The sequence below is a fragment of the Taudactylus pleione genome, unplaced genomic scaffold (assembly GCF_031769625.1).
Source record: "Taudactylus pleione unplaced genomic scaffold, aTauple2 ptg000016l, whole genome shotgun sequence".
NCBI lineage: Eukaryota > Metazoa > Chordata > Amphibia > Anura > Myobatrachidae > Taudactylus > Taudactylus pleione.
Genome location: NW_028284418.1, coordinates 48,346,964 through 48,363,861, shown reverse-complemented (window position 1 = coordinate 48,363,861; position 16,898 = coordinate 48,346,964). Strand labels below are relative to the sequence as shown.

The window sequence follows — 16,898 nt, the reverse complement described above, 5'->3', positions numbered from 1 at the left end:
TGGGGGCACTATGTAAGGGGCTTACTACTGGGGGCACTACTGGAGGCCTGCATAAGAGAATTAGCAGAGGGCCTGATTCATAGTTGTACGTAATACAGAATGTTTACGGAGTGGAGTGACTATCGGTAAATCAGGGCCACTGTCTTGTACTTGCCCCCCAGGCTAAAAGTTGCCAGCCAGCCCCTGCCCCAGGCCCATGGGACCCTTAATCCGGCCCGGAGGAGATGGACTGATAGGGGGAAACACAGAGAGGAGCTGAGAGACACATAGACAGGAGATGGAGTGTGGTAGCAGGGACAGGAGACAAGAGCTGTGGAGATAGAGGAGGCACACAGGATACTTACTGACAGGTACCATGCTCATACTGAGATACTGGAGTCGAGTCCTCCTCACAGTTTCAGGGATCAGAGAGCAGCTCCTCCAATCAGGGACTCTTCCAGTCAGCATGTGCTAAACTCTTCCAATCAGAGCATGCCATTGTACCGAAATTAATGGGAGTGACTTCTCTGTGTAAGAGCTACAGGGACATCCCCTTCTGCTCAGTAATCTGGACCTGCTGGGTCCTAGTGCCCAATGTCTGCTGCAGCAGTGTGCTCAGGTCGGGGGGACAGACTGAGAGAGGGGTCCGGGGTACTGTGCCCCCCACCCTCCCATAATTTCTTTGCACTTAATATTAGTGCCACTTTACATTTGGAGGTCAAAACCCTACGGCAACTTGCTCTGTAAATATACCCCTTGGTGTTTAAACATTACATTGTCTAAAGGTGGGGAAAAAAGCCTAGAAGTAGGCCCAATTCATACAATAAACAAAAAATAAACAGCATGCACTTTCTTTTTAATCTTTTTATACATTTACTGTGTTGTACTCAAATGAAATATGACAAATAAAAAAGCATTGCTGTAAACTTTACTAGTTATAAATGAGCTCCACCCAAAACTAAAAAATGATGCTTTGTGTGGAAATGAAGGAGTTGAAATAAAAAACAAAGCATACTCCTCTTGCAGGTGCCATTCGCTGGGTCTACCGGAGTCCCTAGCAGCTGTAACGTCATACACCTCTCTATGCTTACTGCTACAGCCAGTTTGGACCCCGGCAGATAAGGCGAATGGCGCATGTAAGGTGAGTATGCTTTCTTTCTTTTTAGTTTTTGGTTGAGCTGTCCTCTAGTTTGATAAGTGAAGGATAATCCCGACCAACCCTCAGCTTGGTAAAATGGTATTACAGATGTGATCAGTGTGTGATTTAGGTACTGTTTTACAGTCTTCTATCACTGCTCTCTTGCAGGGAAGAATCAGCTGCTCTGGACATTTACTTGTGCAAACAGCTCCACTGCGCACACGCAATATTCCTACTGTCCTCTCTCATAGGTACTCTCATTGTTTGGTGTCAATGACCCTGTGTATTCATGAAATGACTGTGAAGGGACACAAATACAATTAAAAATGCAAAACTAGTGTTTTGGATTATTACAAGCAACCATCAACAAAGTACACTGGACTTGTCTAATATCTGTGGAGTAATGCACTACCTACTGTGATGTATAACTATAGTAGAGCTCACTGAACAGTTCTGTAACTATATACAGTGCATCTGGAAAGTATTCACAGCGCTTCACTTTTTCCACATTTTGTTATGTTACAGCCTTATTCCAAAGTGGAATCAATTCATTTTTGTCCTCAAAATTCTACACACAATACCCCATAATGACAACGTGTAAAAAGTTTTTTTGAGATATTTGCAAATTTAATTGAAAAAAAAACCTAAGAAATCACATGTACATAAGTATTCACAGCCTTTGCTCAATACTTTGCTGATGCACCTTTGGCAGCAATTACAGCCTCAACTCTTTTTGAATATGATGCCACAAGCTTGGCACACCTATCTTTGGGCTTTTTCGCCCATCCCTCTTTGCAGCACCTCTCAAGCTCCATCAGGTTGGATGGGAAGCGTCAGTGTAGAGCCATTTTCAGATCTCTCCAGAGATGTTCAGTCGGATTCAAGTCTGGGCTCTGGCTGGGCCACTCAAGGACATTCACAGAGTTGTCCTGAAGCCACTCCTTTGATATCTTGGCTGTGTGCTTAGGGTCGTTGTCCTGCTGAAAGACGACCCATCGCCCCAGTCTGAGGTGAAGAGCGCTCTGGAGTAGGTTTTCATCCAGGATGTCTTTGTACGGGGCCGGATTAAAGGGGGGGCGACAGGGGCGATTGTCCCTGGGCTCCCACACCTGAAGGGCCCTCACACCCAGCCATCGGGGTTAAAGTGAACCGGAGGAGACTGAACCAGTTCCGCCTCCTCCGGACACCTAACCCCGGTGCCGCATGGAGACACCAGGCGCCCGCTGAGATTGTAACCAGTGGGCGCCCGGCTCCCTCCCCGCAGCGGCAGCCAGAGCTGGAGACTAGAGCTCACTCGTGAGCTCCGGCTTCCGGCTCAGGCAGTGAACTATGGGAGAGACGTCATGCGTCTCTCCCATAGTGTAGAGGAGCAGCGCCAGCCAAGTGGATCAGAAAGCAGCGGGAGCGGGGCTTAAGGTAAATATGATTTTTTTTTTTCCCTTTAGCGCAATCGGCCTTTCCACTGCTGGGGGGGACATTACTCGGGGGGTGACATTACTACTGGGGGCATTACTCGGGTGGTGACATTACTACTGGGGGCATTACTCAGGGGGACATTACTACTGGGGGCATTACTCGGGGGGGCATTACTACTGGGGGCATTACATGGGGTGGCATTACTACTGAGGGCATTACTCGAGGGGGACATTACTACATTGGACATTACTCGGGGGGGACATTACTACAGGGGACATTACCCAGGGGAGGCATTACTACTGGTGCCACTACCACAGGGGAACAACTACAGGGGTATTACTACTGAGGGCATTACTATTGGGCACACACAGGGGGCATGACTACTGGGGGCACAACTACAGGGGTATTACTACTGGGGGTATTTATACAGGGGGCATTACTATTGGGAACACTACTACTGGTGGTATAACTACAGGGGGCATTGCATAGGGGGCACTGCATAAGGGGCAACACTCCTGGGGGCACTACTACTGGGTGCACTGCATAAAGGGCACGTAATAGGGGCCCCCACATGTTTGTTGCCCAGGGGCCCCAACAGACCTTAATCCGGCCCTGTCTTTGTACATTGCTGCATTCATCTTTCCCCCTATCCTGACTAGTCTCCCAGTTCCTGCCACTGAAAAACATCCCCACAGCATGTTGCTGCCACCAGCATGCTTCACTGTAGGGATGGTATTGGCCTGGTGATGAGCGGTGCCTGGTTTCCTCCAAACATAATGCCTGGCATTCACGCCGAAGAGTTCAATCTCTATCTCATCAGACCAGAGAATTTTGTATCTCATGGTCTGAGAGTCCTTCAGATGCACTTTGGCAAACTCCAGGTGGGCAGCCATGTGCTTTTTACTAAGGAGTGGCTTCAGTCTTACCACTCTACCATACAGGCCTGATTGGTGGATTGATGCAGAGATGGGTTCTTGGTTACCTCCCTGACTAGGTCCCTTCTCCCACGATCGCTCAGTTTAGACGGCCGGCCAACTCTAGGAAAAGTCCTAGTGGTTCCGAACTGCTTCCATTTACGGATGATGGAGGCCACTGTGCTCATTGGGACCTACAAAGCAGCAGATATTTTTCCCAGATTTGTGCCTCGAGACAATCCTGTCTCGGAGGTCTACAGACAATTCCTTGGACTTCATGCTTGGTTTGTGCTCTAACATGCACTGTCAAGTGTGGGACCTTATATAGACAGGTGTATGCCATTCAAAATCATGTCCAATCAACTGAATTTACCACAGGTGGAGTCCAATTAAGCTGAAGGAACATCTCCAGGATGATTAGTGGAAACAGGATGCACCTGAGCTCAATTTTGAGCTTCATGGCAAAGGCTGTGAACACTTATGTACATGTGACTTCTTAGTTTTGTTTTATTTTATTATTAAATTTGCAAAAATCGCAAAAAACTTTTTACACGTCGTCATTATGGGGTATTGTGTGTAGAATTTTGAGGACAAAAATGAATTTATTCCATTGTGGAATAAGGCTGTAACATAACAAAATGTGGAAAAAGTGACGCGCTGTGAATACTTTCCGGATGCACTGTAAGAGCAGGACCCAGGTCATAGAACTAAGAGGAGACTACTTGTAATGCAGAAGTAGTAGGTTTATGACAAAGAAATTGAAACATTTTAGTATATTAGATTAATTGTATTAAATTATGTTGTGTTATGCCTAATTGTTTCATTATGTATTAGTTGTTGTTGTTTTTTAATGAGAAAGCAAACCTGTCAGTCTATACACAGTCTTTTGACAGGATTGAGTGACAGGTTGTTTCAGGGGGGAAGGGCTTGGGTGGAGATGATTCTGTTGGGACCAGAGAATGCAGTAGAGAAGCTCTATGCATAGTTCAAATGCAGTGTATGAACAAATGTAAAGCATTTGGCATTTATGAAGCATGTTCTTCTAACAAGGTCATTGTAGTGAAATATATTATCACTAATATATCAGACCCGGCATATGCCCCCATGGGAATGAAGGTTACCATTGCTCCAACCTGTCCTGTTCCTGGTACGTCCCGACCGCACTTTGTCCCGCCCCCTACTCACTCCGTCGCTGCTGTAGGTAGAGTGGTCCTCCATCAAGGACTGCCTTCACTCGCTGCAGTGGGAACCATTGGAGGGGCTACCACTGTGCATGCATGTTGGAGAAGTGGTAGGCCTTAGTGCATTATTATATATATAACTAGTAATGTCAGAGGTTAAAGATATCTTTTATATTAATGTATTCCTTTATTTGGATCATTCATGCTTTATATTCACTATATTAACACCACAAATGCACAATTATCTAAAATGTTAACTTATTTGAACATCACCATTGAAACTACTAGATTTTGTAAGAGAACAAAAATTCCTGTTTCAAAACTGAGTCATAAACATTAAAACATCACCACAGTTAGTAAAGAATGAACAACTGCAATGCTTATGTAGTCTTTTTATTATTATTATTAATATTATTATTATTATTATTTTGAGAGTTTGTGATGATGAAAGTGATTATGTGAATTAGAATAGGACTGTAAACTGATGATATATAGTCATTGGGTTCGTGTAGAGTTGGACATACTTCTATCTTTTTGAGTAAGATACATACCAAAAAAAGTATGCATACATCTGTGCCTACACTTTGCTGCATATTACACGTATGACACCTTTTGTTTGGAGAAGCAGAACAGAGAAGAGAAGAGGTGGACTAGAACAGGCCAAGTACAATAAGGGTGTATTAATGGGATTGCTACTTAAGGCCATCGTCTATTCGCAAAACTTAACTGACTTCTATTTGAACTACCTCGGGAAAGGAAACTCCCACTGGGTTTTTTAATTAAGAGAATTTTTTTTGAAAAAGGATTCCTTTAATTTGTCTGCATTTTATGAAACATTTTATATGGAACATCCGATTTCGCATTTATTAATAATTGTCGGCTTACTTATTTTTTTAAATATTTCTTTATTGAAGCACAATAATTGTGTACAATAATGCAAAAATTACATATATAAAATTGACATTAATATTAATATGAACAGTGACATATTTATGCCATGTACACAGAAAAATCAACATCTGAAAGCTGATACAATAACTAATCAGTAAATATCTGTACCAATACATCACTGCAGTACAGTCAATAAAACAATATAAATATATATATGAATAATACTAACAGATTTGTATTATTTATCATTTCCATTTGGACTACTGCAGGAAAGAAGATTCCCATTGGATTGGCGCTAAACGACAGATGTGGGGGTGTTTGTATTTTATTACTCTTTATATAGAAAATGCAACATTTTCATTTATTGATAACTCTTTCATGTCACTGCTCTCTCTTGTGCATTCATTCCATTCATTACATTACCATATTAGGTGCACATAGGGTAATGGGAATTTCACATTTACTAACTTGTTGAGCCACATCTGTACACTTTGGGCCTGATTCAGAGGTGCACGCAATGCCAATGTTCATTTACTTGAGCGATTATTTGCCACTGCGCATGCGCAAAAAGTCCTGAAAGCCCCTGTGTCACATGTGTTACACAGAGCGTGCGCACAAAGTATCTTTTTTATTGGGACAGACCGTATCGGATAGGGGGTGGCAAAGTGATGGACATCCCAAATTGTTGACTGCAATGTGGCCTGAAAGAGATCCAGTCACATGGTCGACATTGACCATGTTGACATTCATAATGTCGACACCACAATGGTTCAACATGTCAACATGCACCATTATTAGAATGCTGATGTTTAGGGTTATGCTGCGGGGGGGATTGGGGGTTAGGGCTAGGCACAAGGGACGAGGGTTAGGGGTAGGAAGTAGGGTTAGGGATAGGGTCAGAATACTCCTCAGATGCCTGCGCCGTAAACTGCACGTGACATGACATTCCCGGGACCTGGTAGAAGACGCAGGATATGCTGCAGTCGCCAGGACCAGGTGAGTGAATGCTGGGCCACCAAGGACGTTGGTTCTATCATGTCAACATGTCAACCTTGTAGACATTATGAATGTCAACATAATACATGTTGACATATTGATCATGTCGACATTCTTATGTCAACCGGATGCACGCTGACATGATAAAGGTCAACCTAACATATCCCATCCGGCCAGAACTGAACGCAAATAATACTGTCACTTGGGGGTATTATGGGAGTGTGGCGGGCGTGTCATTATTGCAGCTGCGACTCCAGCAACAGACGCAGAAGTGAAGGCAGCAGTGTACACCTCTAATCAGGCCCTTTGTCTACGCTATTGTGCTGCGAATGTATGCACACTTGTAACTAATGACATAAACAAGGCACATCTGCTAGTGATGTACAACTTGACGCATCTTCACATGCGTCTGATAGCACATACTGTATGCGCTTTTTGTTACGTGCATCTTTTCCTGCGTATGATTGAGCACAAGTATGTACAACTCTACATGAGCCCCATAATGAGCACATTAGACGGATGGTCTTATTTACAAAGCGTATCACAATCAAGGCGCAGTACAAAATCTTCTTTGGTTGTACTGTGCACATCAATTGGCAAGGTGAGCCTAGATTCCCTGGCCCTTCTGCACCGTCTATGAGCTAGGGGAGATGGGTCATGACCTATACTGTACATTGAATAGGGCACATTTGTAACCTTCCAGTCATAGACACATTTTACCCAACATAGAAGGCATCAAACACAAAAGTGCCAATGGAAAGGGTAGTTATAGAGTGGTAGCAGGTTAGAATCATGTGATATTTACATGTCTGTAATGGGCACAAGCCAAGGTATTTGTGTTGTGCGCACATTGTCCACCCACAGTGACCAACTCACTTTATTAGCCCATCCTGGCTAGTCAATGCAAAGTCTGATCGTCCAGGGATGTTTTATACATAGCCCATTCCATAGCCCTCTGGTGCCTCTGTAGTGATAATGAGATCTCCCTTACTCCTAACTTTTATCTGGATACAGCATGAATACAATGCATGTATAAAATGGTTATTTTAACTATTCCCCTAATAATAAATTCATCCATCTCTATTTGCCAGAATGAGGCCACGTCTGTCAGAAGTAGAAAGTGAAGTACAGGAAAGATTCTTCCGGCCGTACTTTCTTCAAGCGCCTGGAGATATGGTGGCACACGAAGGGCGCCTGTGCAGACTAGACTGTAAGGTATGATAGCAGGTGAAATAGTGCTGCATTATATGTCTTTATTTTACTACAGTAGATCATCGAAATGTGCAGAAGATAATTTTATAGTAACAGAATATCTCAAAAAAAAATTTGTCCAGCTATTTAGTTTATCTACTGCAAATAGTAATAAGTTAAATACTGTACATAAATAGGATTAGTGGGAATAGGTGTTTAGAACTGGCTTAATGCACTATGCCTAAATAAATGTGGTGTCTCTCATATTCACAACGCTTCACTTTATCCACATTTTGTTATGTTACAGCCTTATTCCAAAATGGAATAAATTAAGTTTTGTCCTCGAAATTCTACACACAGTACCCCATAATGACAACGTGTAAAACTTTTTTTGAGATTTTTGCAAATTTTATTTAAAAAAAACAAAGAAATCACATGTACATAAGTATTCACAAACTTTGCTCAATACTTTGTTGAAGCACATTTGGCCGCAATTACAGCCTCAAGTCTTTTTGAATATGATGTCACAAGCTTGGCACACCTATCTTTGGGCAGTTTCGCCCATTCCTCTTTGCAGCACCTCTCAAGCTCCATCAGGTTGGATGGGAAGCGTTGGTGCACAGCCATTTTCAGTTTTCTCCAGAGATGTTCAATTGGATTCAAGTGTGGGCTCTGGGTGGGCCACTCAAGGACATTCATTGTCCTGAAGCCACTCCTTTGATATCTTGGCTGTGTGCTTAGGGTTGTTGTCCTGCTGAAAGATGAACCGTCGCCCCAGTCTGAGGTCAAGAGCACTCTGGAGCAGGTTTTCATCCAGGATGTCTCTGTACATTGCTGCATTCATCTTTCCCTCTATGCTGACTAGTCTCCCATTTCCTGCTGCTGAAAAACATCCCCACAGCATGATGCTGCCACCACCATGCTTCACTGTAGGGATGGTATTGGCCTGGTGATGAGCAGTGCCTGGTTTCCTCCAAACGTAACCCCTGGCATTCATGCCAAAGAGTTCAATCTTTGTCTCTCATGGTCTGAGAGTCTTTCAGGTGCATTTTGGAAAACTCCAGATGGCTGCCATGTGCTTTTTACTAAAGAATTGCTTCCGTCTGGCCACTCTAGCATACAGGCCTGATTGGTGGATTGCTGCAGGAATGGTTGTCCTTCTGGAAGGTTCTCCTCTCTCCACAGAGGAATGCTGTAGCTCTGACAGTGACCATCGGGTTCTTGGTCACCTCCCTGACTAGGGCCCTTCTCCCCCGATCGCTCAGTTTAGACGGCCGGCCAACTCTAGAAATAGTCCTGGTGGTTCCGAACTTCTTCCATTTACGGATGATGGAGGCCACTGTGCTCATTGGGACCTTCAAAGCAGCAGATATTTTTCTGTACCCTTCCCGAGATTTGTGCCTCGAGACAATCCTGTCTCGGAGGTCTACAGACAATTCCTTGGACTTCATGCTTGGTTTGTGCTCTGACATGCAATGTCAAGTGTGAGACCTTATATAGACAGGTGTATGCCTTTCAAAATCATGTCCAATCAACTGAATTTACCACAGGTGGACTCCAATTAAGCTGAAGGAACATCTCCTGGATGATTAGTGGAAACAGGATGCACCTGAGCTCAATTGTGTGGTTCATGGCAAAGGCCGAGAATACTTATGTACATGTGATTTTTTTAGTGTTTTTTTTAATTACATTTGCAAAAATCTTTGTCATTATGGGGTATTGTGTGTAGAATTTTGAGGACAAAAATGAATGTATTCCGTTTTGGAATAAGGCTGTAACATAACAAAATGTGGAAAAAAAGTGAAGCATTGTGAATACTTTCCGGATGCACTGTATATCTAAAAAAGGTATGAATACAACACAGTGCTCCTTGATGTTAGATGTAGGCTATAAATCAATATAAACCAATTAGGTACGCAATAAACTCAAAATGAGACCAAATATAACTGCAAATATTCACATTTATTTCATAAAACAAAAAAAAGCAAATATCAACACAGAATATTGATAAAAAAAACATAAATATGGTACAGAATAACATTATTAATAAACAAGTATATGCAGGGATCTTTCCATTCATACCATATCAGGCACGTGGTGTGTGTAAACTGTGTGTTTAAGGAGCTGTCGTCCGGATCTAGGCTGCGTGGTTCCATAACACACCATGCAGCGTTCAGCCCTTTTGAAGAATGGTGTTCCAGAAGTCCCGTATTTAGAATGCCATGGCAGCCGCACAATGCATTTCGGACTGATGTCCTTCCACAAGCGTGGATGCCACGCTTTCTCCAAGATATTTGTCGAATAGCCTTTATTTTTGAATTTTTGTTCCATCATTTTTATTTCAGACAGGAGAGTATCTGTCTCTGTGCAGTTTTGCTTCAATCTTTTATACTGCCCTGCCCTGATATTTCTTAGCCATCTGTTATGATACTCACTTGAAATATCTATATAAAAGTTAGAATCTGTGTTTTTTCTATGCGTCTTAGAACAAATTTTGTTATTCTTGATATAAATTACTAAGTCCAAGAAAGTCAATTCCGTTTTACTAATGTTGAATAATAATTTAATATTAAAATCATTGGTATTTAATTGTTCACAGAATTGATTTAGAACCTCCATTTCACCTTTTCAAAGAAAAATTTTATCATCAATAAAATGGTACCAGGACACCAGGTTTGCGCAAGTGATTTTGTATGCTTCAATCGTAAGGTGCTTCCAATAGGCCATAAAAAGATCAGCATAACTCGGCGCAAACCTGGTGCCCATTGCGGTACCTAAAATTTGCAAGTAATAACATCCATTAAAAAATAAATAGTTATTATTTAAAATTAATAAATTTGTTTCTAATAAAATCATTAAGTTCCTTTGTATAATTTATTTTATCCAGATGAAAAATAATTGCTTTGCGTCCAATTTCCAATCTATGATAGTGTATAGAGTGCTGACATCTTCCGTCACTAATGCACAGTCCTCACTCCATACAATGTCCTCTAATTTTCTCAAGATATCACCAGTATCTTTCAAATAGGAATTTGTCTGAACTACCAGAGGTTGCAGATAATGGTCTACAATTGCTTATAGGTTTGACGTGATACTATTGGACGCAGAAATGATGTGTCTCCCGGGAGGTTTTTCTGCATTTTTATGCACTTTTGGGAGCACATAGATGGTCGGAGTGGTTGGATTTATTATATTAATAAAATCCCTTTCTTTTGTGTTAATGACTCCTGATTCAAGTGCTTTATCTGTCAACTCCTTTAATTTGTGCATAATCCTATTTGTTGGGTCACTTCTTAATTTCTAATAAGTGGTGGTGTCATTGATTTGTCTGTTGATTTCCTCAATATAGTCTTTTTTATCCATGATTACCATGGCCCCGCCTTTGTCCGCAAGTTTAATAATTATCCCCTAATTTTTGTTGAAGTAGGGTTGGGTTGGACTGTAGTAGGAATGAAGTACTACACTTGTTTGTAAGGAAGGTGTATGGTTACAATATTCAACTATTATGACCCTAACGGAGTGTTATTTTGTATTAATTTATTCACCTGGAATGCAAGACAACAAAACATATGGATTACAAATGATCTTTGTCCTGAGATGGAAAGTTTTTGCCATATGCTTCCCACTCTATAGCATGTCTGGTGGACGCAAGTCACTTTCTTCCGGCAGGACAGATGAACATCACTTCCTCAATCATGGTGGAATGCAAGCGTCATTTCCGGTGAGCAACTTCCGGGAAGGTGACGCAGCGGATTCAGACGTCATTTCCGGTAACGGAACAGGCGGGATATTTTTACATTTAAAAGGCAGTACTTTTCTTGTCATGGCATCCACACTTGAGGAAGGACATCAGTTTGAAATGCATTGTGCGACAGCCATGGCATTCTAAATACGGGACTTCTGGAACACCATTCTTCAAAAGGGCTGAACGCTGCATGGTGTACTGTGGAACTCAGCCTAGATCCGGACGATGGCTCCTTAAACACACAGTTTACACACACCAATGCCTAGCATGGTATGAATGGAAAGATCCCTGCATATACTTGTTTTTTAATTATGTTATTCTGTACCATATTTATGTTTTTTTTTATTAATATTCTGTATTGATATTTGCTTTTTTGTTTTATGAAATAAATGTGAATATTTGCAGTTATATTTAGTCTCATTTTGAGTATATTGCGCACCTAATTAGTTTATATTGATTTATAGCTACATCTAACATCAAGTAGCGCTGTGTTGTATTCATACCTTTTTTAGATATATACTGTATTTGAGTTTAAGTGTTACTCATTCCCCTGAATAAACATGCTGCATATTTGGTGTGTATTGCGCCTAATAACTTATTTTGATATTGTATATTGTAGAGATACAATTGGACACATGGGATAGAAAAGAGGTTGAGAGGTCGAGGAGGATATAAAGTATTAAGAGGGTTTCTTTTTCATCTAGCAGAAATAAGTTGATATTGTTGTAGTAATTAGGACGGGATGTAGTTATATAGCCGACGGACGGGATGCCGGCCGTCAATATACCAACGCCGGAATCCCACCGCCTGGCATAATGCCAACGCCGATATCCCAAAGAAGAACAGAATACCGGCGTCAGCATCCCGAATCGCCGCAATCCTGATCATCCAGATGGGTAAGTATTGTCCATTTCCCCGAGGAAGTGAGGAGTTAGGTCTAGGCACCCCCGGGGGGAAATTTGTGTCAGGCACCCCCCCGCACGGGAGGGTTATGGTAAGGCTGTGGGGAGGGGGGATTAGGGTTAGGCATCCTCCCCGGGATGGTTAGGTTTAGGGCGTGGGAAGGAGGGGTTGGGGTTAGGCACCCCCTGGGGAGGTTAGAGTTTGGGGGGAAAGGGGAGGGATAGGGTACTTACCACCCTCCGTCGGGATCTTCAGCTGTCAGGATTTGTACTGCCCCGCCGGTATTTCATACCCATTCTATCAGGACACAGGGTTGGGTTAACCAAGTTGAGCAATACACATGTAATACTTAGCGTGACATATGAAAAAGCACAACATATATTGTATGTAGGGAAGCTATGTTAAATTTAATTTAATTTCTGTATGTCATATTTTATGTCATTACTTGTACTAACAGGTGAGTGGTCTGCCAACACCAGACATTATGTGGCTTCTCAATGGGAAACCTGTTACTCCAGATCTCACCCACAAAATGCTGATCAGGGAGAATGGAATTCACTCGCTTCTTATTGACCCTCTCTTTCAAGCTGATGCTGGGACCTACACTTGCATTGCTTTGAATAAGACGGGGCAAAATTCATTCAGCCTGGAGCTCAGTGTTATGGGTAAGTATGAATGTCATGTGATGCCGTAAGCAGGGTTCGGTACATAGGAAACAATGTTCCCCCTTACACCTTCCCCAGAAACATTGGTTATTTCATCATCCGGACCTCTATGCAGCGGAGAGGGAGTTTTAGGTTCCTGAATTATCTAAGATAATGTATTTCATGTAAGCACATTTTGATGCAATTAAAAGTACAGTAAACAAACAAACAAAAAAAAAAGATTCCCCATAAGGAACATGTTAAGTGTACATAAAGAAAAAAAAATAACACACACACTATTTATAAATACTATAACATTCAGTAAGCATAATCTGTAAAAATGTTCTGTATCTGGCTAGCAGGGTGCACTGAGGGGACGTGGCCGGCACTGGGTGCTGTTTAGTCTCCCTTATCTTTTACAATTGAAAAACTTGTGTTGTCTCCTTACTTTACTGTTTTCTGCATTGTAACTGATCCCTTGGCACACTAAAAAATGTATTTAAAAACACAAACAAAACAAATAGTAATCACAAATTCATTCATGTAATTCTGACACCTGGTGAAGGCTAGAAGGTCTGGACCGTTCATGATTAGAAGACTAGGGGCCTGATTCAGAGTTGGACACTGTGCCAATTTTCATGCAGTTGAGCGAGTATCGGTGGTCTGTGCATGTGTCACAGCCGCATTGTGCACGCGTGGCAAATTCATTTCAATCAAGCTTGCTGTGAGGATTCACTTGCACTTAATTGACAGAGACCGTTTTGTGGGTGGCTACAGGGCATTCTGCCCAAAACGTGGGCGTGTCGGGGCTGTATCCTGGACTTGTACTATCCAGCATCTACGATAACGCACGCAGAGAACAAAGCTCCAGTGTCTCAGTTACCACGGCCATTCTGAGTGACCATCGACTCACTGGAGAAGTCAATGTTTCCAGGATCTGCGTCCAATGCTACGTTTGTGTATGTAGTTGCGGGCAGCTGCAAGGGCTCCAGTAGGCATCTCAATATGAATTCCGCTGGCTGATGCATTAGCATATTTTACCAATTGCTAAGCATCAAAATTCGCAATTGTGATTGCATTAGTCTACCACTCTGACTCAGGCCCTAAGCCCCAAGAATTGACAGATTTCCTTTTAGTCATTTCTATACAGTCTCTCTTCCTCGCTTTCCTCTCACTCTCACTAAGGGCCATATTCAATTAGCGGCGAAAAGTCCGAATCCGCGGAAAAGTATCGCAGATTACATCATTTCACCAATGAAATAGGCGAAAAAGATTCGCGTATGAATAGCAGGCGGAAAAAAAATGCAGAATTGCGATCTTGGGGCGCAGATTTCGGGAAACCCCCCTGCACCCTTGGGACAGGCCCCCAAAGATAAGCTGTGTCAAAAAAAAAAAAAAAAAAAAGATTTTCGAAGATCTCAAATGTACATTCATTTTGGGGGTGAAAAAGTTCAAAGTTGGGGGACAAACTTAAAAACTAGCAAAATAGATTTCTGGGGGGTCCCCAAGTATGGGGAAGGTGTTTTATGGATTGCAGGTGCTTGCTGAAGGTGCGTTTTGACAGGACTACTTATTTTCTACAAAAAACTGTTTAATGCTATGCTTCACCACTTGTGCAAAGATGCTAATTAGAGGCAATTGACAGCACTTAATTACCCCAAATAGCTTCAGTAGGGCTATTCAGGGACATCTGTATTGATCCCCAATGTTGGTGCATCTTTTGTGGAGTGTCAGGCTGATTTCCCCATTTTTGACAGCACTTTTCGCCTGTTTGAGTATCGCCGGGATACGTTTTCTCATCCTTTGGAATTGAATAGGGCGAATAGTGGGGGCGCACCCAATAAGTTTCCGTGTCCAAAACACGCGATTTAGGCGGAAACTAGATTCTCCCGTCAGCGGCAAAAATATTGTGGCTAATTGAATATGGCCCTAAATGTGTGTATACTATACTGAGAAGTCCTTCAGAATATGCATCATTCTGTATCTTTATACTTCTTGTATCTATGGTTGATAATGTAGCTGCCATGCGACAAGTTCCACAAATTACAAATCTGCTAATCTTCCCTACAGGAAATAACATAATGCCCTTGAAGGAACCACAACTATTGTAGGAACAGCATCTTGGCTGGGCCATAAAACATATGTAACAGGCTGATCTTATCTTGGTACAAACCAGGGTTGTATCTATAATGGGCGCAGTGTGTGCGGGGCACACGGGCCCCTGGATTCAGGGGGGGCCCCGCACCGCATACCCTGCACCCATAGCATACTTACCTCTCCGGAGTCACACGTCGTAGCGGGGGTCCGACGCTGTAAAAACGACTGGAAAATGGCCGTCGCTGCGGCCAATTTCACTGTGGCCTGTGCATACTCTATAGACTCTGGGCGCACTCTGGTGCCCAGAGTCTATAATTCCGGCACTGGCCGCGCACAACTCAGTGCGCTGCCGGCCACTGGACAGAGAGGAGTGGGCCCGTATCGGAGATTGCACACGGGCCCCCTCCTCTCTAGAAACACCCCTGGTACAAACAATCCAGCTGGATGACATACCCCACAGAGTTGAGTGAATTTCAGCATCTATTGACCCCACAATTACTTACACACAGGGACTTTACATGATTAAAACAATTCATTTCTTATAGTACTGTATTAGTTTCCTTATTCCAGATTAAACCACAGTCATGACAGTAGTCAAGTCAACTGATGTACAAGTCTAAAATGTTATCTAGTTCTAAGCAAACTGTGAGTTCACAGCAATGGAGAGGACATTTCTGAAACAGATGACAAAACTTGGGTATGTTCAGACCTGCACTAGCTGCTGTTATTATGTATTTTCTTTACATTTCAGCAAAGGAAATGCAGAAACCACCCATATTTTTGGAGAAACTGCAGAACTGTGGAGTGCCAGAGGGCCACCCAGTCAGGTTGGAGAGTCGAGTTGTCGGGATGCCTCCCCCAGTGTTTTACTGGAAGAAAGACAATGAAACCATTCCAGCCCACAAACAAAGGATAAGGTGCTGTACTAATTGTGTTGCTATTATTATTATTATTATCATCGTTTATATGGCACCACAAGTGTTCCGCAGCGCCTTACAAAGTACATAAACGAATAAGTGACTTACAGTACAATGCAATACAATGCAGGACAAGGATATGGATAATATACATTGCTACATTGGCAACCATAACACCCAAATACTATAAGCAACAGAGCATAAGCAACCAAGTGTTAGGTGCCCTAGTGGAGAGTAAGAAGTAGGTGAAAAGCACAAGAGGTTTGAGGGCACTGATCACAAGAGCTTACATTCTAGAGTGGAGGGGCAGACAAACAGGCGTGACAGAGAGGAAGGAGCATGTAGCAGCAATGACATAGGCAAACACAGGGGGGTTTCTGGTTGGCTGGAAACCCCCCTCCCCAGCCCAGTCCATGACCACAATAGAAATAGTAATAAAATAGAATTTTACTAGTGCTGCTGCATGTGCTTCTCAGTATCAGAAATGAAATAATCAGCACCACCTGTGGATCTATAAATACCCCTGTGCACCAACTAGGATATATTGAAAAACATGCACTGTTAGGGGTGCACTGCTATAGACCATCACTAGGGTTAATTATTAATACTGTATAATGATACACTGTCCAGTGTATGAGGAGACCAATATGTACATATATGTCCAGGGCAGTGCTAGGTTCCTCTGCTGCTCCCCCAGACTCCCAGACTTGCTCCCATGCATATAGGGGTGACAAAAATGGGTGGCACCTGACTACAGAATGCCCTTGTGCATTAACTGCTCTGCTGATCATGGGGTGCTTGCTAGGAGCTTCAATTATCAACGAGCTTCATCTTTCACAATGAGTGATAAAACTTGTTGTGTATAATGGTGCTCCAGCCAATCAGC

At 42.6% G+C, this 16,898-nt stretch overlaps 1 protein-coding gene across 11 annotated transcripts in view; it reads left to right on the top strand.

Moving 5' to 3' along the window:
• Nucleotides 1–16,898, top strand: part of MYPN (myopalladin) — a 243,536-nt gene that overhangs the window by 223,755 nt on the left and 2,883 nt on the right. For 8 of the 11 annotated variants that reach the window (XM_088476231.1, XM_088476311.1, XM_088476302.1 and 5 more), the window contains 5 exons: nt 1,286–1,368; nt 5,789–5,833; nt 7,607–7,730; nt 12,812–13,019; nt 15,847–16,012. In XM_088476231.1, coding sequence (XP_088332357.1) covers nt 1,286–1,368; nt 5,789–5,833; nt 7,607–7,730; nt 12,812–13,019; nt 15,847–16,012 — 626 coding nt within the window. Of the gene's footprint in view, nt 1–1,285; nt 1,369–5,788; nt 5,836–7,606; nt 7,731–12,811; nt 13,020–15,846; nt 16,013–16,898 lie in introns of those variants that run through there. The other 3 variants (XM_088476262.1, XM_088476272.1, XM_088476321.1) reach the window with 3 other exon arrangements.